General features: G+C 40.9%; 1 protein-coding gene across 1 annotated transcript in view; it reads left to right on the forward strand.

Annotated features, from left to right (window-relative positions):
* The window catches only part of KIAA2026 (KIAA2026 ortholog), a 130,539-nt gene extending 113,035 nt beyond the window's left edge, over window positions 1-17,504 (forward strand). Inside the window, exons 7-8 of the mRNA XM_030193788.1 lie at window positions 2,336-2,514; window positions 13,282-17,504. Of these exons, the coding sequence (XP_030049648.1) occupies window positions 2,336-2,514; window positions 13,282-16,904 (3,802 nt within the window). The 3' untranslated portion in view covers window positions 16,905-17,504. The remainder of the gene's footprint in view (window positions 1-2,335; window positions 2,515-13,281) is intronic.
* Window positions 17,505-20,791: the final 3,287 nt, after the last annotated feature.

Raw genomic sequence — 20,791 nt, forward strand, 5'->3', positions numbered from 1 at the left:
GCACTGAAGAGTGAAAATGGGTTTTTTATTTTATTTTTTGAATTCATAAGATTTAAACAAGAGTGCAAACAGGTTGACTCCAAAAAGACACTGCCTTGATGAGGCCTTCCCTCCAAATCTATACACATAGTTTAAGGAAACTGCTAAAGAAGATCAGTCCAAGGCTTAAGGTTACTTTAAAGACCCACATAGGTCTTTGGCTGAAACTGCAGAAAATGTTCAACAATATTAAAATTACCTCTGAATGAGACTGTGGGGAAAATGGAAGTCACTTCTGAAGAAAAAGTGTGTATAGCATAAACCAACATAGCACATCACTCTTTCAGCACCATTCCTACAGTAAAGCATTGTGGGGGAAGTATTGGGATACTTTGCAGTAGTGGGGACAAGGAGATATGTGAAGATAAGAGAATAAATGCTGCAATGGATCCATTGGGAGTGGAGAAGTGGCCTAATGGTTAGTTCAGTGGGCTCTGATCTTGGCTACCTAGGTTCAGTTCCCACTGCAGCTTCTTGAGACCTTGGGCAAGTCACTTAACCCTCCATTGCCCCAGGTACGAAAACTTAGAATGTGAGCCCTCTAGGGACAGATAAAGTACCTGCATATATGTGTACAGTGCTGCGTACCTCTAGTAGCACTATAGAAATGATTAGTAACAGTACAGACATCCTGGAGGAAGACCTGTTTTAATCTGCACAAACCTGCAGTTGGAGAGAAGGTTCCCCTTAAACAGGAGAACAACATAGGGTGGCTTATCCAGAAGAACGTGAATGTCTGAGCAGTCCAGCCAAAGCTCAGACCCAAGTCCAATCTAAAATCTCTGACAAGATTTGAAAACTGCAGTCCATAAATGAAAGAGTTTGAGCTGTTCTGGGCAAAAACTGCACCCTCACTGTGCAAAGTTGGTAGACACTTATCCTCCATTCTTGGAGTATTCACTAGCCACTCTGGTTTTCAGGATATGCACAATAAATATGCATTGGATTTGCTTATACTGCCTCTATTGTGTGCAGATTTATTTAATCTACATTGTAATATCCTGAAAATCAAACCAACTAGAAAGTACTCTAGGATCAGGTTCAGGAACACTGTCCTTAACTACTTATGACTATTACTGCTGCCAAAGGGATTCCGCCAAGTATTAGTCAAGGAATATGAAGACTTTTTATGCAATCAAGACTTTTGATTTCTTATTCTTAATTACTTTTTAAATATTTCTACAGTTATTCCTACAAGATGAAAGTGTTGTGCAGGCTAATATGAAGCAACTTTTAATGCATTTCAAATTTATTTTTTTTAGAAAACAAAATGTGAGAAATATACAAGATTTTGCAAGGCTCTGTAGATTTTAATTTCTGGAAGGGGGAAAGAGGGAGTGCCATCCATAACACAATGTTGACACCTAGTAGTCAAACTCAAGGTTAACATGTACACTGTCCTGCAAAGAGGTGTGGCCTGTGGCTCCTGGCCAAGGACTTGCTGTGATCACTGAGGGAGAAAGTGAAAAATGGAAAAAACTTGGGAGATTGGTTCCACTTAAGCTAGAAGCTCAGAGGAGGAGGAGGATACTCTTGCCAAGGATTAAAAGGTGACCATTGATCTAAGATAGAAAAGAGAATTTTTTTTCTGTGATGTGGCTGTTTGTGAAATGAATATATCTTAAATACAAGCATCCATTTATTTAGTTTCAGTTGGGTTTTTTTTCTATTTGTGTGTGTTTTTTGTTGACTATGAATTCCTGAACTGAGTTCATATCAGCAATACCTAAGTGGAACCTCATTTGGAAGCAGCAGATAATTCTCTGCAGTCAAAATTGATCTTAATTAGATGGTTGTCTGCATTCTAATTGGGAGCTTAGTCACCTGTAGAGCATAAATTTTAAAATATTTTAAAAATTCAAATGAGCTAAATCAGTGTTGTATTACCAATACCTACTTCACATGCAGCCACAAGACTGAAAAGGAATTCTCTCTTGTTCTGTTTTTAGGTTAATGGTCACGCTTAATACAGAGACATCCTGATATACTTAGCTATCTAGCATGGGAGTGGGTAAGTAGGAGAAGCTCTCAAGAGCTCTCAGCTATTGTTTTGCAGTAAGCATGAAACTGAACTCTGAGATGTGGGTTTCATTGGTTCTGTTTGTAGTAGCTTTATGCCATTTTAAGTAGCCTGTAACAGTAGCATTCCGAAAATAAGCCTGACAGTGGCAATGAAATTAAATCAATTTAAATATAAAATGAAAAGTGCATTATTGTAGAATGGGTTTAAAAGACAGTACATTGATTTAGTTAACAAAAGTGACAGATTGTCCTTCATATTTATGTTGCATTAAAGAGCCCGAATGAAGAAGGACTATGATGATTTCAAAAGACAACTGGACCCAGATCATTTTACCACAGAAGTATGGAGTAATGAAGCTGAAGGCGCTTTGAGAAAAGAGTCTCCTGGTGCAGAAACCAGTACAATTCTGGAATCTTCAGAGTATCCAGAGGTCTTAAAGAAAGACCATTTAGGTAAATATTTATTTGTAAAGGTACAAATAACATACTGGTAATACCAAAACAAAAGCCGAGGTTACAGGTAGGAGAGAGAGTGGTTAGGCAAATGTAGGCTGAATACCCTGACCAGAATAAAGTTCAGGATCTGTAAATGTTTTTATGATCCAATCCTAAGGCAATTGTAATAGAATAGTTGTGTGAGGTTGTTACTAAATTGTTGCAGGGGCAATTATATGAACTTAATTACTTTTATCTTCAGTTCTGTATTTGTGTTTTACAGTTGTAAGAGCTTTGTGCAAACTAAGTGGACAAATGTAGATAAATAGAACAGAATGTCAACAGTATTGTCTTGGTATCTAAGCAAGGAGGCTTTGTCCCTCCAAATGTGTACAATTTGTAACTTTTTACTTTATCAAATTACAAATATATGATCTAATAAGATTATTAGTGTTATTTTAGAAGCATCTCCTCTGTAAACAGCAGCATTTAACACGTACATATCGTTAAGGTGGATTTGTACTTTTTGACTTGTCATCAATAAAAACCGTTGAAACATAACACGTGCATATCACATACACATGTAAATGGATTTCTCCTTGGCCAAACAGGGGTAATAAAGCCATACTGTTGAATGATGTCATCCCGATGGCTCTTAGTGATGGTGCTCTCCCATAGCTTCAGTAAAACTTTGTAGAGATTACCTAAGTATGCATAGGAATTCCCATGCTGAGTGAGGCCCCCTTCTCAGTTTTGCTTAACTACTTCAGAGGTCAGCAGGTCTCTCCCACTCCGCCTCTCTCTGTCAATTCCAGAAGAATTAAGGGATCCTCTCTTCACTTCAGTCAACCATGGCCGACAGTTCAACCCCACCAGGGCCTCCCCAGGTACCCGTGGGTTCCTCTCCAACACCTTTAATCCAAACTAGAACAAAACTGGCATCTGCGAGAGTGAACTGTTGTTGCAGCCTCCTCACACACCAGCAGAATGGGTGCTAACACCACACTGGCTCCTGGTACACTGCAGAAAACATATACCTGAGCCCAACATGGGCACTGCTGCTCCTCAACTCTGATACTGCTTCACTCTGCCAGGCCATCTTCTCAGAGAGGTGCCACTGGGACTACGGCTCAGTCACGCCACAGTTCCAGCAGTGCACAGTGCACTTTTATTGGCTCTGTCTCCTCTCTCATCTGAGATGACTTCTTCCAGGACTGACCTCGGCCCATTCAAACTTGAAAGAAAAAGAAACCGGATAGTCAGCCCAAGCACAACCATGCCATTTTCGGCATTAACAATAAAGATGCAGCACCCTCTCACAGTGCCCTCAAAAAATCTGCAAAAAGACTAGCTACACCAGACACCATTTCTCTTGCCACAGCACTAAAACAGCCTAAACCTGCTCTGCAGCATGTCAGCCTTTGCTAAAACGCCAGCTGGAGTTATCTCCAGCTCCACTGGGTACAGGAAATATTCCTCAAACCTCTATCCTACAGCTCCTATAAAAGTTCCTTGTCATTACCCCAGCAGTCTTAGCCTTCCTTGACATTGGACCATGCAGCAGTTCTACAACAGTCCCCTCAGTCTCAGATCAACTATCCTGTCTTTACAGGACCACCAGCTCTCTACATTCAAACCACCCAGGGCCCCTTATTATGGTACTCTACAAGCAAATTACTGTTTATGGGCCCTTCCCTCCTCTTCCCAAGAGGGTTTGTCCCAAGACCACTATGACTCCTTATGCCCCAACAGCACTTGAGGTTCATCAGACGATTTCACCACTTTAGAAGAACCCCTGCCTGTTCACTCCCCTACCAGCAAAGATCAGTTTCTGACACCCAGGAAGAGGATCATTCTTACACCAAGTACCTCCAAAAGATTTCCCAAGCGTTGTCCTTCCAGTCTCCTCCATCCACACAGGACAATCAAAACTTTAATTCCATCCTGCAGTCCCTCAGTGCTCTCAAAGAAGTCCTCAGCCTGCCAATCCATCAGGTACTCCAGAATTTGCAGCTTAAGATCTGACAGACCCCTCTCACCACACAGCCAATCTCTAGATGAGTAGAAAGAAAAAACAAAAGTCCACTCTGACCCAGGCCACCTCTGCTCCCAACCCTCACCAGTCTGTGAGGCAACGCTAAAGAAAGTGAGAACTGTCAGAATCCAGGCCAACATGTCCCCAGGAAAGGTTTCTCCAAGGTTTATCAGAGTGCTATGCTTAGCCTCAGGATAGCAGCCCATCAGTCTCCATTATCACTATTCCCTCCAGCATAAGCTGATGACCTCTCACACTCCTCACCTCCAGACTAGCAAAACCAACTATCATTACTCATACAACACTCCAAAGAATTTGAATTCTATCTCATGACCTACAATACATATGACACTTCTGCTAGCTATCACCATAGGAGCTCAGAGGACCACATGGTCCCAACCTTTGGGTTATAAGACAACCTCCATGAATCATTTCACTGATACTTCCTGTTTGGGGGAAAATCTCTTCAGTGAGAAAGTGAAGGACCACTCTTCCATGATGCAAGAGCTCCTAGTAGTGAACACTCTGCTCTCTTCAGAGGAGGGCAACCACTTGAGTACAAGAAACAGTTCTTCTTTCAACCCTATAACCCTTGCAGGGAGGTTCCAGCCCTACCCTCGCTCCACGTAACTTCAGCCCACCCAGACCTGCATGTAGGAACCCACATCTCCATCAGCCTCTACCAAGCTGCCAGTGGGAGGCAGGCTAAAGTTTTTTAAAAGAAGCGTTGCCATCCATCCCTACTGACAAGTGGGTTCTAAAGATCATGTACTAAGACTATTGCCTGAACTTCTCCATTCACTACCCCGTATCCCTACTGACAAGTGGGTTCTAAAGATCATGTACTAAGACTATCGCCTGAACTTCTCCATTCACTACCCCGTCAATCCACCACTTCATCAAATCTGCAACCTCAGCACATCCAAATGCTTGCTGCAATTTATTATGCATTACCAAGCTGTAAAACTTGTGCTTCCAGATAAACATGGTACAGGATTATAGTCTCACTTTTTCCTTATTCTAAAAAAGTTAGGGGTCTCTGTCCCATTCTCAGTCTGCAAGAGCTCAACATGTTTATCCACAGGGAAGCATTTTAAATGAAGTCCTTTGGATCTCGGAGATGCTTATGCACATATACACATCCATCAAAATCACTAATATTTTCTTAGATTCAAGTTCCACAAGCTACAGTGCCAATACAAAATATTCCACTTTGGGCTGTCATTCGCTGTTTGAGTCAACGGATCCTGTGATGTCTGGTACCAAGTGACCGCCTAAAGCCTTTCATATTCATGCAGCTATGCAGGATCTGATTTCTGCTCAGTGGTCTATGCTGGAAGAAAGTTTAAGGGTAGCGAGGGCCATGGTGCAGTTGTATCCATTCCTGTCTGAGGACCTAAAGAACCTCAAGCTTACTATGGTAGATGTTTTGGTCACTGGAGTGACCAAGAACACAGTGATTCCAGTGCAGAGGGTGTGGCTCTTAAGGGCATGCAGGACCGTAAGCTCAAGGCCTTCTTTGAAGGTTGCCTCTGAGATTGCATCCTACTGTCTCGTCGTCCTGTGTAGCTAAGGCTTGTCTCAAGCTGGTTCAGCAGGTGGATGATCCTTCTATAGATTTTGGAGCTGTCCCTGGATCTCTCTGCAATTGGATCATGCCTACTTAGCAGATGGCCTCTAAGATCTTCTCAGAACCTCAGCTAAGGAGGTGATAGTAGTGTTGTTAGCTAGGTGTCTCTTATGCTTCGCTATTGGGCTATGGATGTAACATCTAAGCGCACCCTTGTTAAGTACCCCATTAGGGGGAGGCTGTTGGTTGGCAAGGATCTTGACAAACTGGTTAAAGATTTGGGGGAGAATAAAGCCGCATTGTCTCCCCGAGGATACTATATTATACTACTAGTAAAACATGCCCGTTTCTCACACAAATGAAACGGGCACTAGCAAGGTTATCCTCCGAGTTCCAGCTTGGCCCCCTCCCTCCCCCCCTCTCATCTGAGTTCCAGGCCCCCTCCCTCTCCTCTGAGTTCCAGGCTCTCCTCTCCTCCGAGTTCCAGGCCTCCCTCCCTCCCTCTCTCTCCTCCGAGTTCCAGGCCCCCATCTGTCTCCGAGTTCCAGGCCTCCCTCTCCCTCTCCCACCCTCTCTCTCCTCCGAGTTCTAGGCCCCCGCCCTCCCTCTCTCTCCTCCGAGTTCCAGACCCCCGCCCTTGGAGGGCCTAGAACTCGGAGGAGAGGGAGGAAGGGTGGCAGCAGTGAAAGTCGAGCAGGCATGGGGCTTCAGCCTGCCTTCCCTTCTGTCTCAGCTCTGCCTCTGGTCCCGCCCTCATTTCCTGTTTCTGGAAGGATGGGACCAGAGGCAGAGCTGAGAGAGAAGGGAAGGCAGGCTGAAGCGCCGTGCCTGCTTGCCTTTCACTGCTGCCGCCACACCCCGTGGTAAGAACTTTTAAATTCAGGCTGGCACACAGGAAGACAAGGGGCAGGCGGAGGACTGGGAAAAGAGGGCGGGCAATGCAGGTCGGGCTGCCACTCAGAGGGGAGAGAGGGAGGGAGGCACGGGGTTCTGGAACTTGGAGGAGAGGGGGGCATGGAACTCGGAGGAGAGGGAGGGAGGGGGCGGGCCTGGAACTTGGAGGAGAGGGCGGACCAATGGGAATTGTGTTACGAACCCAGGCATCTAGATGTAGAACGTTGGAGGTGCAAATTATTATATAGGATACTATCAGAGTTTTCTATACCACTGTTATTCTAAAGGATTCAAAACGGTTTACAATTTGTAAAAGAAACTCCAAAAATCAGGCGAGAATAACGATCTTAGAAATTACATTGGCAAAACTTTAAAAAGAAAAAAAATTAAAATCTAAAAACTAACTTAAAATAAAGTTATTGTTCAAGTAAGTAAGTTTTTAACATTTTTCTAAAAGAAAAATAAGAATGTGCCAGCCTTAATTTCAAAGGCAATCTGTTCCATAATCTGGCCCCAGCAAAAGGAAAAGAGGCCTCAAAAACACTTAAAATGGGTATTCTTTAACAAGGAAAAACCCAACTTCAAAGGTCTCAAGAAACCCAAGGTTCTTTCTACCAGCAGCTTGCTTAAGCCTTCAGAGTTTAAACCAAATATTGATTTAAAAATCAGACAAAGAACCTTAAAATCAATACGCTTCTTTATTGTTAAGCAAGGGTATTCTCGAAATAGAAGAAATACACTGTCAAAACATCCAGTGCCACTAATCAATCTTATAGCTGTATTCTGCATCAGTTATAAGCGTTTTAACTGTTTCATTGAAATATGAGAATAAAGTGAGTTGCAGTAATCCAGTTATGGTAACAGGACAGCCTGACCAGCTCTTCATACACCCGCTTTTGGGATTCCAAGCGGTACCAACTGGGTCGATTCGGGTCCTTTCCTTGTAATCATTTCCAGTAGAAGTAGTCTTCCTTTTGAGGGGACAGGTGAGAACCTGGTCAAGCATCGTGTTCTTTGAGCTCCGCCCGTCACTCCCAAAGATGCCATGCTGGTCTTTTCATCTGTCAGACTGATAGGTGGCCAACTGTGAGGTGTTTGACGAGTGGGCCTGTATCACTACAGATCTGTGGATGTTGGAGTTCATCAGGGAAGGCTACAAACTGGAATTTTCCCACCATCTAGCAGATTCTTTCCTGGAATCCCCTTGCAGCACCAGACCCAAGAGGCTGGCAGCTTAGGTCTTTTGAAGTTAGAATCAATCTCTCCTGTTCCGTGGGCAGAGCTGGGATTCAGAAGATATTCCTTTTTATTTCATGGTGTCCAAGAATATTCCCTTGACAAAGCTGTTAATGCGAAACAGGCTCCTGTCGGGATCATGAGGTTTCATTAGTATACCTGGGATTAAATACAGATAAGTGACACAGCTCCGTTTTCTTTCTATAGTATGGATATACAGCTGCAGAGTGAGTTGCAAGGCAAAGTATTGGAAGAGATGTGCCTGATATTGCATAGACTGTGGCTGTATTAAGTTTGAAGACATTTTAGTGTGTCCTGCAATCGATAGCAGTTGAAGTACGAGTGCTGCAATTGATCAGCTAGCAAAAGAAAAAATTAAAATACAAAAAAATAATATATAGACACTTAAACACTGGAAAGAAATTTTGTTTTGAAAGATATTTTGCACAAAAGGAGGTTGGGGGCAGTCAATGATTATACATTGTCACAAAACATGGGCTCGCCGTTCTGGTGATAAAAGATTGCCCAAGTGACTGTATGAGACATCCTCTTCATTAATTGAAAGCACTGAATATTACAGGTTCCACCACTACTTGGCTGTGTATTTCTAGTATAAGCAGCATAAAATCTGTTTTTATTGTTCTGGGATCTTGCCAGGTACTTGTGACTTGGATTGGCCACTATTGGAAACTGTATACTGAGCTTGATGGACCTTTGGTCTGTCCCAGTATGGCAACTCTTATGTTTTTATGTTCTAAAAATCAAGTTAAACTTCACTATGTCTGTTTTTCTGGAAAAAGTGTACCCAATCCAATAGAACCATATTGGTTACAAATACCCATAATTGGTGCCTGCAATGCCTGGGGCCCCTAACCATGAAACCTTCTTGCTGTTAATTGTAGTCACAGCTGCCCAAGAGAGATGTTCATGATCATGCGAAGTAGTACCAATAATTGTGGTCCATTGACATTGAAAGCAAAGTGAATCGATTTTCTTTTACTCTTTCAAAAAGTACAAAGACTAAGGGACACTCAATGAAGTTACATGGAAGTACTTTTAAAACAAGTAGAAGGAAATATTTTTTCACTCAATGAATATTTAAGCTCTGAAACCTGTTGCCAGAGGATGTGGTAACATCAGTTAGCGTATCTGGGTTTTAAAAGTCTATAGTCTTCTATTGAGATAGACATGGGGAAGCCACTGCTTGCCCTGGGATTGGTAGCATGGAATATTGCTACTGTCTGGGTTTCTGCCAGATACTTGTGACCTGGATTAGCCACTGTTGAAAACAGGATACTGAGCTGGATGGACCATTTGTCTGACCCAATATGGCTATTCTTATGTTCTTATGGCCTCCATGGGTCCCAGAACTTACATCAGATGCTGAGAATGGATTGGCATCAAGAGTGCATAGTTCACCCTCAACATCGAGCATCAGTAGAGACCATCAAGGTAGATAATCTTCCGAGTTCTACCTGAAGAAGAAGGATTTGTTCTTGAATTTGACGGCTCATGAAGCAAATGCCAGTGTATATCAACATCATGCCTCATGGGAGCACTGCACCAAGAACTGTTTTCAACAAAAAATATGATTTCCCCTTTTGCTGTTGAATGTTACCTGTAGCTTGGAGTCTCATCTTTGAGGATTTGACATACTGTTTGTCTTCAATGAAATCTAAGTTACTTGTGGCAGGTGTTCTCTGTGTAGTTGTATTCTGCTTTCAGCTTTATCAAAGACTGAGGCAGTCCCCACATAACAGCAGAAGGAGGGAAGTGACATGTATTTATTTATTTGGATTTTGCTCACACCTTTTTCAGTAGTAGCTCAAGGTGAGTTACATTCAGGTACACTGGGATATTTCTCTGTCCCAGGAGGGCTCACAATCTAAGTTTGTACCTGAGGCAATGGAGGGTTAAGTGACTTGCCCAAGATCACAAGGAGCAGCAGTGGGATTTGAACCTGTGCAACAGGAATTCTCAAAAGCTTCTAGAAAATATATAAACTTGAAGCAGTGTCCTGCATGAGATCACCCATCTTTGAGAGCTTGTATTCTGCTGTCCACAAAGAACACCTGCTACAGGTAAGTAGCTCGGTTTGACTGATTGATGATACCAACAATTTTTGTATTTGTTCAGTAGATGTAATTTCTAGTAACTGATCCCCAGGTTTTGTGTGAACTTCAGTGCCCATGACAGCCACTAGGAAGTAGTTTGTAGAGCAGATTAACTGTCTTAGAGGCAAGTAGAAAGCCAGCTGGTGAGTGGGAGATTGCCAGTATTGGAACAATGCAAAGGTGCAGGTAGGGGTCAGGGCAGGATTTAAGGTATAGTCAAACTAGGCATGTGCCTAAGATCCAGATGCTCAAGAGGGACCTTCAAAGATGTGTTAATTCAAGGTCTTCCAAAGCAGATATTTGCCCTGGTAAGTCAGCTGTTGGCAGAATAGGGGTGGGAAGTCGAGCCATCACTGTCTATTCTCCCCACCTCCTGTCCATTGTCCTCCATTAGGCAAGATTTGACAAGCAGCATTTTTTTTAACCTGTACTGGTTTTCCCATGTGGTCAAACTGTGCAGGAGCCCAGTGTGCTTGTTTGCCTAGTTCCCAGCAAAGGGTTAATCTTGATTTGGGTAGAGTGTGGTCAGTGCTTAGAAAGACCCTCCAAATGTCTATGGGGTTAACTTGTAGTGAGAAGTAAGGGTAATGCTGAGGTGTTATGTGAGGGTGTCTACACACAGTCCCGTATGGCTAATAGCTAGCACTGTTGTGACCAAACCCTGCTTTTAAAAAAAAAACCCTTATTGCCTTTATTTGTAAAAGCCTTTAGCCAGAAACAAAATAAAATTGGCATGCAACCTGGTACCCTGTAGTGAATTCTGTGATGAGAAGGGGGATGAGATGGCAGAATGTTTGAGTGAGTATTGACCACATGATTGTCCCTGGAGTTAGGGGCAACAAAAGAAGCAGCAGAATGGTGTTCTAGGGAGAAGGTGGGGGGGATGAGCTGATGGCACACTGACAGCATGCACAAAGGCACTGGACCCTGATAGGAGTAGTTAGCAGTGGGATATTGTTGTTCACTATGTAAATGGCATGAGAGAGGTAAAGAATCAGTAATGAAGAGCTGAGATCAAAAATTTCTCAGAACAACAATAAAAGGTGATTCTTTTTTTAAATCTGAACAAAGCACACATCTGGCAGTGTAATATAGATAACTAATAGTAGTAAGATATGATAGCAAAAAATAAGCAAGTTGAAAAGTTCACACTTACAGTGTGACAATTACATGTTTCCCCTTTCTCCATTGCAAACTCACACAGTCTGTTTAGGTACTGGGTATCAAAAAGACATGGTAAAGTGTGTCTTGTTAGGGTGACAGTCACGTGTGTGTGTGTGTGTGTGTGTGTCTGTCTTTTTGAATATGTGTATAATCAGATAGATGGTTGGAGCTTCCCTAATAAGCGCCATCATGTGAGTGAAATGCACCTACCCCCCTACCCCCCCCCCACACACACACACACACACACACATTGAGTAGCATAGATGCAAGTGACAAATGACAGCTATCTAATTTGTGTCATGTGCTCCTAGATTTTTAGGTAACTTTTATTTTTCTGCATCTCAGGTTGGCATGTCTAGTGGATGATGATTGCATTTTAGGTTTGGTTACTAGGAGTAGTTTAGTGGTTAGTGCAGCAGACTTTGCTCCTGGGGGACTGGGTTCGATTCCCACTGCAGCTCCTTGTGACTCTGGGAAAGTCACTTAACCCTCCATTGTCCCAGGTACAAATGAGTACCTGCATATACTATGTAAACTGCTTTGAATGTAGTTGCAAAAACCACAGAAAGGCAATATATCAAGTCCCATTCCCTTTCCCTTTTTCAAATCTGAGTTCAAGGTGAATTGCAAGCAGGTACACAAGTTAATTCCCTGTCCCAAGTCATACACTTGGAGAAAGCCAGTGCTTTCCCCTGGAGATAAGCAGCTTGGAATTTAGCTGCGTTTTGGAATCCTGCCAGGTATTTGTGACCTGGATTGGCCACTGGGCTTGATAGACCATTGGTCTGACCCAGTATAGCAATACTTATTCTGTAATGACTTACTTTCTTAAGTTGTATGTGAGGCAATGGATAATGAAGTGACTTGCACAAGGTCACAAGTTGTGCCAGTGGGAGATGTGGGATTTGAACCCTGGCTTCCCTAGTTCTCAGTCTGATGCTCTAACCACTAGACTGACTGCTGCTCCTCTCATCCTGTGTAAATATCAGAAATGCTGTTAAATGACAGTAATGAAGTATGCAGTGCTGATTGTACTATTTCCACAGTGATACATTTGTCAGAAATATGGTAAAATGGTTAGATTACCTGATCTCTTAGATATTCTGAATTTTTATTTGTTGAAACAGTTCAAAAATTTATCTGTAGACCAGAGATTCTGAATCTGATCTTCGAAACACACCCAACCACTTAGGTTTTCAGGATATCCACAATCAGTATGCATGAGAGAGATTTGCATATAATGAAGGCAATACATGCAAATCTATTTCATTCATATTCATTGTGGATATCCTGAAAACCTGACTGGGTATGTCCCGAGGAGTGGATTTGAGAACCCCTGCTATAGACTAATTGTTTTTATGTAGGAGGGGATCTGATCTAGTTGATCACGTAGATATTTACTTTATAATAATGACATATTAACCATTTAGGATCAGTTATGTGTTCAGTAATATACAAGAGTTCTGATTCATGAAATGGGAAAAAAATTCCTATGTTCATAATGAGTGTTTTGTTTGATTATAAGTATTTGAAAGTTAAATTAGCCATAGTCTAAATTGTGCTCAAAAACTTACTTTTAATTAGTATATGGCTGATGAGATGATTAATTCCTTCTTCATACCAAAAACTGTTCTGTTTTGTTGGTATGGCAACATATCGTACCTCCTTTGTGATAAATCAATCATAAACACTCAAGAATGTGTGAGATATATGACGTACATCTATTGCACTCACAATTGCATCTTTTTTTTCTTCTTTTTAATGTTTTCTAGATGGCCTGGAGCTATCAGAAATGGGTTTCTGTACAGAGAAGAGTAAGCTAATGAGAAAAGAATTGTTTTCAAAAGATGTACAAAGGACACTGCCTAAAACTTTGAAACGTCAGTGTAAGCAAAACATTTATTTGGAGGGTGATGCAAAAGATCTTTCACCCAGGAAGAAAGCCAAATTAAGCACAATTGAGGTATCGGATCACGGTTTAGAAGGCAGAACAGAGACTGTCTGCTGTTTGAATGAACAAAGACAAACACAACCACACCCTTCAGAAGCCCTGATGGACTCTTCAACTCCAATATCAAGTGTTCTGAAAGGGACCAAAGCTGTTCAGGCTTTGCTTGCTAAAAATATTGGGAACAAAGTGACCTTAACCAATCAGCTGCCATCCACTTTGAGCAGGAGCTTATCTTCTGAGAAGCCAGTGTTCTGTTCAGTAGGGTTAAGCCCACCAAAGTCAACTTTACCCTGCCAAACTAATTTGAAGAGCCCTTTACAAATGGTTTGTAAAATGCCAGGGGGTCAGTGTATTCCATTAGATCTCCATAACAGTTCTGTGAAAATTCAAGAACAGCCCATCATAGACCCTAAAACAGGAGAAAAACTGTTGCAGCAAGTTCTCATTTTACCTAAAAATTTTCTCATTCAGCACAAGGAAGACAAAGCAGATATAAAGGAAGATCAGACTTTGCAGCAAAAGATTATTGAGCAGCATGGTGCAACAGTCTCTCAAGCAGTAAATGTGAATGTGTCTTCTGCAACGCTTATTCCTACAATTGCAGCTTCTCAGCAGTCGACCACTGTTCTTAACAAGAGTTCTATGCACCTAACTAATGTAAGTATTTTGCCATCATCCCCATCAATTACAATAAATAACTTATGTGCCTCGGCAGCAAAGGTAAGCCAAAATGAGACAGGCAAAACCAAAAATGCAGATTTGGCTATCACATTCCCTATAGCTTCACCCATAGTGACTACAACAGTTCAGCCACCAGCATCCACTGCAACACTAAGTGAATCTGCAAGTGCTATTGCTTCTCTTCATAGTTTAACACCACAAGAGGTTAATGACTCTTTTGAAGGGAGACAAGAACTGAAAACTGTATGTATACGAGATTCACAGTCCATTCTTGTTAGGACACGAGGTGGTAATACAGGAGTCGTTAAAGTACAGACGAATCTGGATCATAACTCCTCTAGCACGTTGCCCCCTAGAACAGTTTTTAGTTATGCTTCCCAGCTTCAGTCATTTTTTATGTCAAAGGCTTCCACACTTCCATCCACCACCTTTCCTTCTGTAACAGCAGCAGCAACCACATCTCCTGTGCAGCCAGTTGGTCAGGCTTCTGCTGTAACTGTATCTTCACCCCCATCACCTTCTGTTAACATTCCTATAAATTTTAGTCCTTTAGTGGCAAAAAACTTCAAATTTACATTAGGCCAACCTGGTGGTTGTAGTAATTCAGGGCAATTGACAAATAAACATGGACAGTCTCCTACAGTTTTGCCTACTATTTCATCAACAGATTCTTGGCTGCCAGCAACTCCATCCTGTCCAATTAGTCTAATCAACATTTCAGCAAACTCTGTAAGTACTGTACCTTCTGGAAATACAAGGCAAAATGATGCAATGATTTCTCATTCATCATCAGTGCAGCAACAAATGGATCCTAAAACAAAGAACCTTCCTGTTGCACAAGCTAATAACACTGTACCAACTAATGGAGAGGTGATTGGTGGAGCTTCAGTTCAAAAACTTATGTTGGTTTCAGCTCCATCTGTTCTTACCCCCAGTTTTGCTACTACAGTCAATATGATGGCTGCTCCAACATCTACTGTTAATTCTCAGAAGCTCGTTTTGATCAATACTCCTATTCCCAGTGGTCAGTCAGCAAACAATCTGGTAGCAGAGTCAATAAAACAGGCTTTGCCCTCTACAATAGGAAAAGCATATGTTCAAGCTACAGAGCCATCTCAGATTGTTCTACTTCCATCCAGTATTGGAGCACAAATTAAAGTTCATCCATCCTCTACAGTGTCCCAAGTAAAAGATGTGAAAATTGGACTGAACATAGGTCAAGCAATTGTAAACAATGCTGGGAATGCACATGCTGTTTCACAAGTTAATTTATTACAGAATGTATCTTCAAAGGGAATAGATGACAAAAATGGCAAAGGTTTTATTTTACCTTTGTCAACTGCCAGTAATTTGGTTTCAGGATGCTCAAGCATTGTAATTCAAAATGCTTCTACAAATGACTCTGTTAGTGCTGGGCCAAGGTGCTCTAATGTTGTTGTAACAACAGCAGCAAATTCATTTTTGGACTCTCTCACAGTAACTTCAAGTTGCATGTCAGTTGGAACACAGTCTAATGTCTTGAATAGTGGAAATGAAATCCCTTCAAGAATAATGCCAGTCATGACTAATCGACTATGTACGCCAAATATTGGAAACACTGTGGCTAAGTCTACAGTGAAAACTGGCCATCTTGCATCATCTGTGCTATTTTCATCCACACAACCTACAGTCTCTCCTCAGAGTTTGCCCTCTACTTTGCAGCTGCCATCCACAGTTACCATGCCAACTTCTGGCATAAGTACACCTAAAGGAATACCCGCTGCTTCTCACTTGGCTACAGTACCATCGGCGACCCCACATCTGCCACCACTTCAGTTTCAGTCATTAGGAATTCCATCCACAGTTCAAACAAATACAAATGTTCATATATCCAAGGCTCTTTTACCATCATCACCAAATACAAACAAGATAATTAATCTTTCTAAATTTACTTCTCTGCCAAGTCAGCAAATGTCTCCTAATGTGATAAAATCAGCACATACTAACAGTGGTACTCCAGGCTTGTCATCTTGTATTCAGACTGCATCCGCGTCATCAACTATAACCAGCCAGCTAGGAAATCAGTTGAATGAAACATGCATTCAGCAAAAATTAGTTCTTACTACCAGTACACCATTGGTACCTGGAACACAAATTATGATTAATGGTGTCCGGTTTATAGTACCACCTCAAGGCCTTGGACCTGGCAGCCATGTTCTTCTGATATCTACAAATACAAAACACGGTTCAACATTAGTTGCTAACCATGTTCAAGGAGCTCATTGCATACCTATTGGTAATCCCATAGTCCAAAACAACTCATTAGCAGTAAGTAGTTCTTTGGCTTGGCATACCTTGAAGCAACCCTTACAAAGTTCTACAAAAATTGTGAACTCGCTTGGCATTGCAAATACTGTACCAGTACTTCACAGTACTCCACAAGTTAACACAAATGCCAAAGCATCTGATTTGTTCCCTTCAGCAATGGTAACAGTACCTTTTCTACCAAGCTCTCAGTCTGCTTATGCAGAAAAAACACCTGTGGCTCCTGCTGTTCACATTGGGAAATCTCAGCTGGCAAGTAGCACCTCAGAATTTAATGTAGATACAGCAGTTAAAAAACTGCTAGTTAGCCCAGAAGGAGCTATTTTGAATACTGTAAATATTCCGACATCTAAAGTACACTTGTCTCCAATAGTAGTGTCTCCAACAAAAAGTGCAAACACAGTCTTCCCCATTTTTCATTCACCTGTCTCAGAAAAACCCAGCACCACGGCATCTTAAACATACATTAAGCCATTGTCAAGGTTTGGGGCAAACCTTCTGTTTTGAAAAGAACCATAGCTTCATTGGTTGTTTCTTATACTATTTAGGCATATACATAGTTAATTATCTTATGTAACTTTGTTAGAATACAACTGTTTTTCTTAAGAGGAAGAAATCAGAAAACTCTTCTGAATTCCACTTAAAGCAATGATTTAAAAGTGTTAATAGTCATCAAAAGTGATCAATCTGTTAGTATAAATGGCAGAATGTCAAATTTTATTTTAGAGTAATCTAGCATTTTGCACATTTTTCAATGTTTTCTCTTACAATTTGGACATTTTTGCAGTGTGTCAGATAGTATGCATCTTTTTACATTTGTACATTTTTTGTTGGTTTCTGTAAAGAAAAAAAGTATTTATGCATTATGAAAATGCAGTCCATAGTGTAAAATTGTACATAATCCTGAATTCTTGAGAATCTGTACTAAATTTTATGTACAAAGAACTATTCTGTCTTATTTATGTTTTGTTTACATAATGTATAGTTTTTTAAGTATTTTAGTAATTTTGGACCAGTGTACTGTTGAGCATTTAATGCAGAAGGTTCTGCATGAAATAAACCAAGTTGCTGTATTTCTTTGTTTTGGCTGTACTTACAGGACGCACTTATGTCACTATCAGGCTTATTTTCAAAGCACTTTGGGAGGCTAAGTTCCATAGGTTTCTATGGAACTTTGGGAGGCTAAGTGCTTTGAAAATATGCCTCTATGTGAAAGAAATAGAGACAGGTAGAAACACTCTGTTAAGAATATCTGACTCCATCCTGGGTTTGAGAACTGTATAGCCCTAGAAATGTTAAATTTAGGCTTGTTTTCCTTTAAAGAGAAAAAAAATCATTTTAAAGGAGAACTATCTAGAAGTCTGTGATCAGCTGTGAGGTGTTTTAACAGTTCATAAGAAAAGTTCCAATCAAGTATTTAAAAAAATAAATTAAAAGTTGAAAACCAACCCCCCTGTTTACTAAGCTACACGTCTATTCCGACACAGCCCATTTAAAGTGAATGGGCTGTGTCGGCATTAGCCCACGGCAGCCGCTAGCATGGCTTAGTAAACAGGAGGTCAAGTGTTGAGAATGTGTTAAAAAAAAAAAGCCAATGAATGAACAAAAGGAAGGATCCACAAAAGGAAATTTCCTCACAAGTTGATAAGATGGTGATGCAAAGCCAAAGTGGCTTCAAGTAGGAAAAAAGATTAAACTAAAATGGCTAAAATTAAGAAGTACAAAAATTAATAAGTTGATACTATTAAAATCATTAAAAAGTATAGCAAAATAATGTGCCCCTAAAATGATTAATAATGACCCAACATGGCCATATTTCAGCAACATGCCTGCCCCGCAGGTAATCATAAATGATACAATATTATAAAATACTCAGTAGACAGTAGATGTCTATGTAGAAGATAGACCAAGAAAAACAAATGTTCCTTATTCCATTCAAGATAGATAACAAATGCATCGAAAAAGGATCTGGAGATGAGGACTAAGGTAGCATAGAGTTTGTTAGATGTTAACTATGCATGAAGCAGTTTTGCGACATCCTTCTTATCCAGGGCTGGCGTATAGGTATTAAGACACCCTAGAATCAGCCTTGTGCTCCTCCCCATAATCATCTTTCATGCCTTTAGCCCCCCCATATAAATTTTCATAATTCAATGCAACATAATTTTCCCAACATTGCCCATCCTAGACCAATCATAGTAAAAATGTATAGATGGACATCACACTTTTAAATATTAAAATTGTATTTGTATTTGCATAGTTAAGGGGTCCTTTTGATAAGGTGCACTAACCAGATTTAGCGTGTTCTAAATGATAAGAATATAATGGGCATTTAATCATTAGCGTGTGCTAAATCTGTTAGCACCTTTTTGTAAAAGGAGCCCTTAATGATGGTAATTTCCAAAAGCCATTTACTCAGGCCCCAATGCTCAAAAGTAAACATGGGCACTAGAGGCCATTAGCGCCGTTCTAGCACCCACATTTACCTGCCCAGAATGTTCAGAGGAGTCTAGCGTGGGAAACAACGAGCACGCCAGGCACTAGCGCATATAGCATGCAAATGTAGTCAAGCTCATGTTAATGGGGTAATTTTGTATTCCTCCCCTATACTTAGAAAAGAGCTCTAAAAACAAAACCTGCCTTAGCGCTGCAAAAAAATAACGCCAGGTCGGAGCAGGCATTAGGGTGTTGGAAGAGAGGATTTTCCATGATTCTCATGATTTTTTCTTCAATATCTGCCAGTTTTTATTGCTTTTGGAAGCAGAAGGAAGCCCGTACAAGCCCTTAAGTGCTGGTCATGAGAAACAGCCCTACGCAAAAGCACACATTGGTGTGTGTTTCCTGCATCTAAATTTAAAGTGTCCATGCTAAAAAAATAATAATAATAATAAATTTAAAACGCCCAGTGAAAGCACACATTGGCGACTGTTTCCTGCATCTAAATATGAGTCCGAGCTAAAAAAAAAAAAATTAAAGCGTTTATATTTAGGCTGCAGAAAACAGATGCCAATGTGTACTTCACGTTTGGGTTTTACCAGGCGCATACACACAGGAGCCGAGTTTACCATGAAACTCTTCTGCACATGCGCCAAGCACAAGCCTCCTGCCAAACTCCCTAATGCTCAACACTATGACCGAACCTATATTTGCATCTCATTAGCGTTGAGCATTAGGGCATTGTTCTGTGCTAGTTAGCAGTATTTTTACAGCGTTATTCAGAATAGTGCCAGAGTTTTGAGCATCGGGCCCTCAAATGGTTATTTATCCAGGTAATTGGACATTTAGAAAATTACACACTATGCACCTTACCTGTGAGTAAAATATGTGCTGATAGTTCACTGAATTACTTGTCTAACAAGCTGCCACCCTAGACAACTGCCTAGTTTACCTGATGGTTGAGCCACCACCATCTTCCTCTCTAGCTCTTTCTGCATGGGTTGTGTACCTTGAAATGTGTATGAATGAGACAGATTTTCATTGTGTATCTCCTTAAAAAAAATTATTTGCTGCTTATTGAGTTTTTTAGGTTGTATAATTTATATTTACCTGTGAAGCAGAAGTGTAGATGAAAAACCAGTGTTCATTCTCAGTGATTTTTCAATGGTATCAAATTGGCCATTTGATTTTTTTTTTAAATCATATGTTTTTCTTGATACCATTTTAGCTTCACATCACCATATGGTGGACTTGTGAGGAGAGGTCCTTTGGCAGATCCTTCTCATAGCCTCTTTGTTGACTTCCAACAGCAGCCAATCCAGGTCACAAGTACCTGCAGAGTCCCAAAGAGGCGTATTTTAAGAGCATTTAAGACTTAAAAAGTTGCATAGTAACCTATAGAACTTTGTAAGTCTAAGTGCTTTGAAAATGAGCCTCAAATAGTAGCAAGATTCCATGCTGTCAACCCCAGGTATAAGTAGTGGCTTTTCCCCTGCCTAGGACCTTTCCTCTAGGAGCCTGTCAAAATCTTTTTAAAATCCAGATACACTAACTGCTGTTACCATATCCTCCAGCAATGAGTTCCAGAGCTTAATTATTCGTTGAGTGAAAAAATATTTGCTTCTTTTTGTTTTAAAAGTAGTACCATGTAACTTCATGGAGTATCCCCTAGTCTTTGTACTTTTTGAAGGAGTAAATAATTGATTTGCATTTACCTGTTCTTCTCCACTCAGATTTTTGTAGACCTCTATCATATCCCTGCTCAGCTGTCTCTTCCAAGCTGAAGAGCCCTAGCTTCTTAAGTCTTTCCTCATACAAGCTATGCTTTAGGCATCTGCCAGTAATGTACTTTGCTTGAGGATAGGCTGCAAGAATGAAAAGGCAATTTAGACATTGTCCAACAGTTATTT

Source organism: Microcaecilia unicolor, chromosome 2 (assembly GCF_901765095.1).
Source record: "Microcaecilia unicolor chromosome 2, aMicUni1.1, whole genome shotgun sequence".
NCBI classification, from domain to species: Eukaryota; Metazoa; Chordata; class Amphibia; order Gymnophiona; family Siphonopidae; genus Microcaecilia; species Microcaecilia unicolor.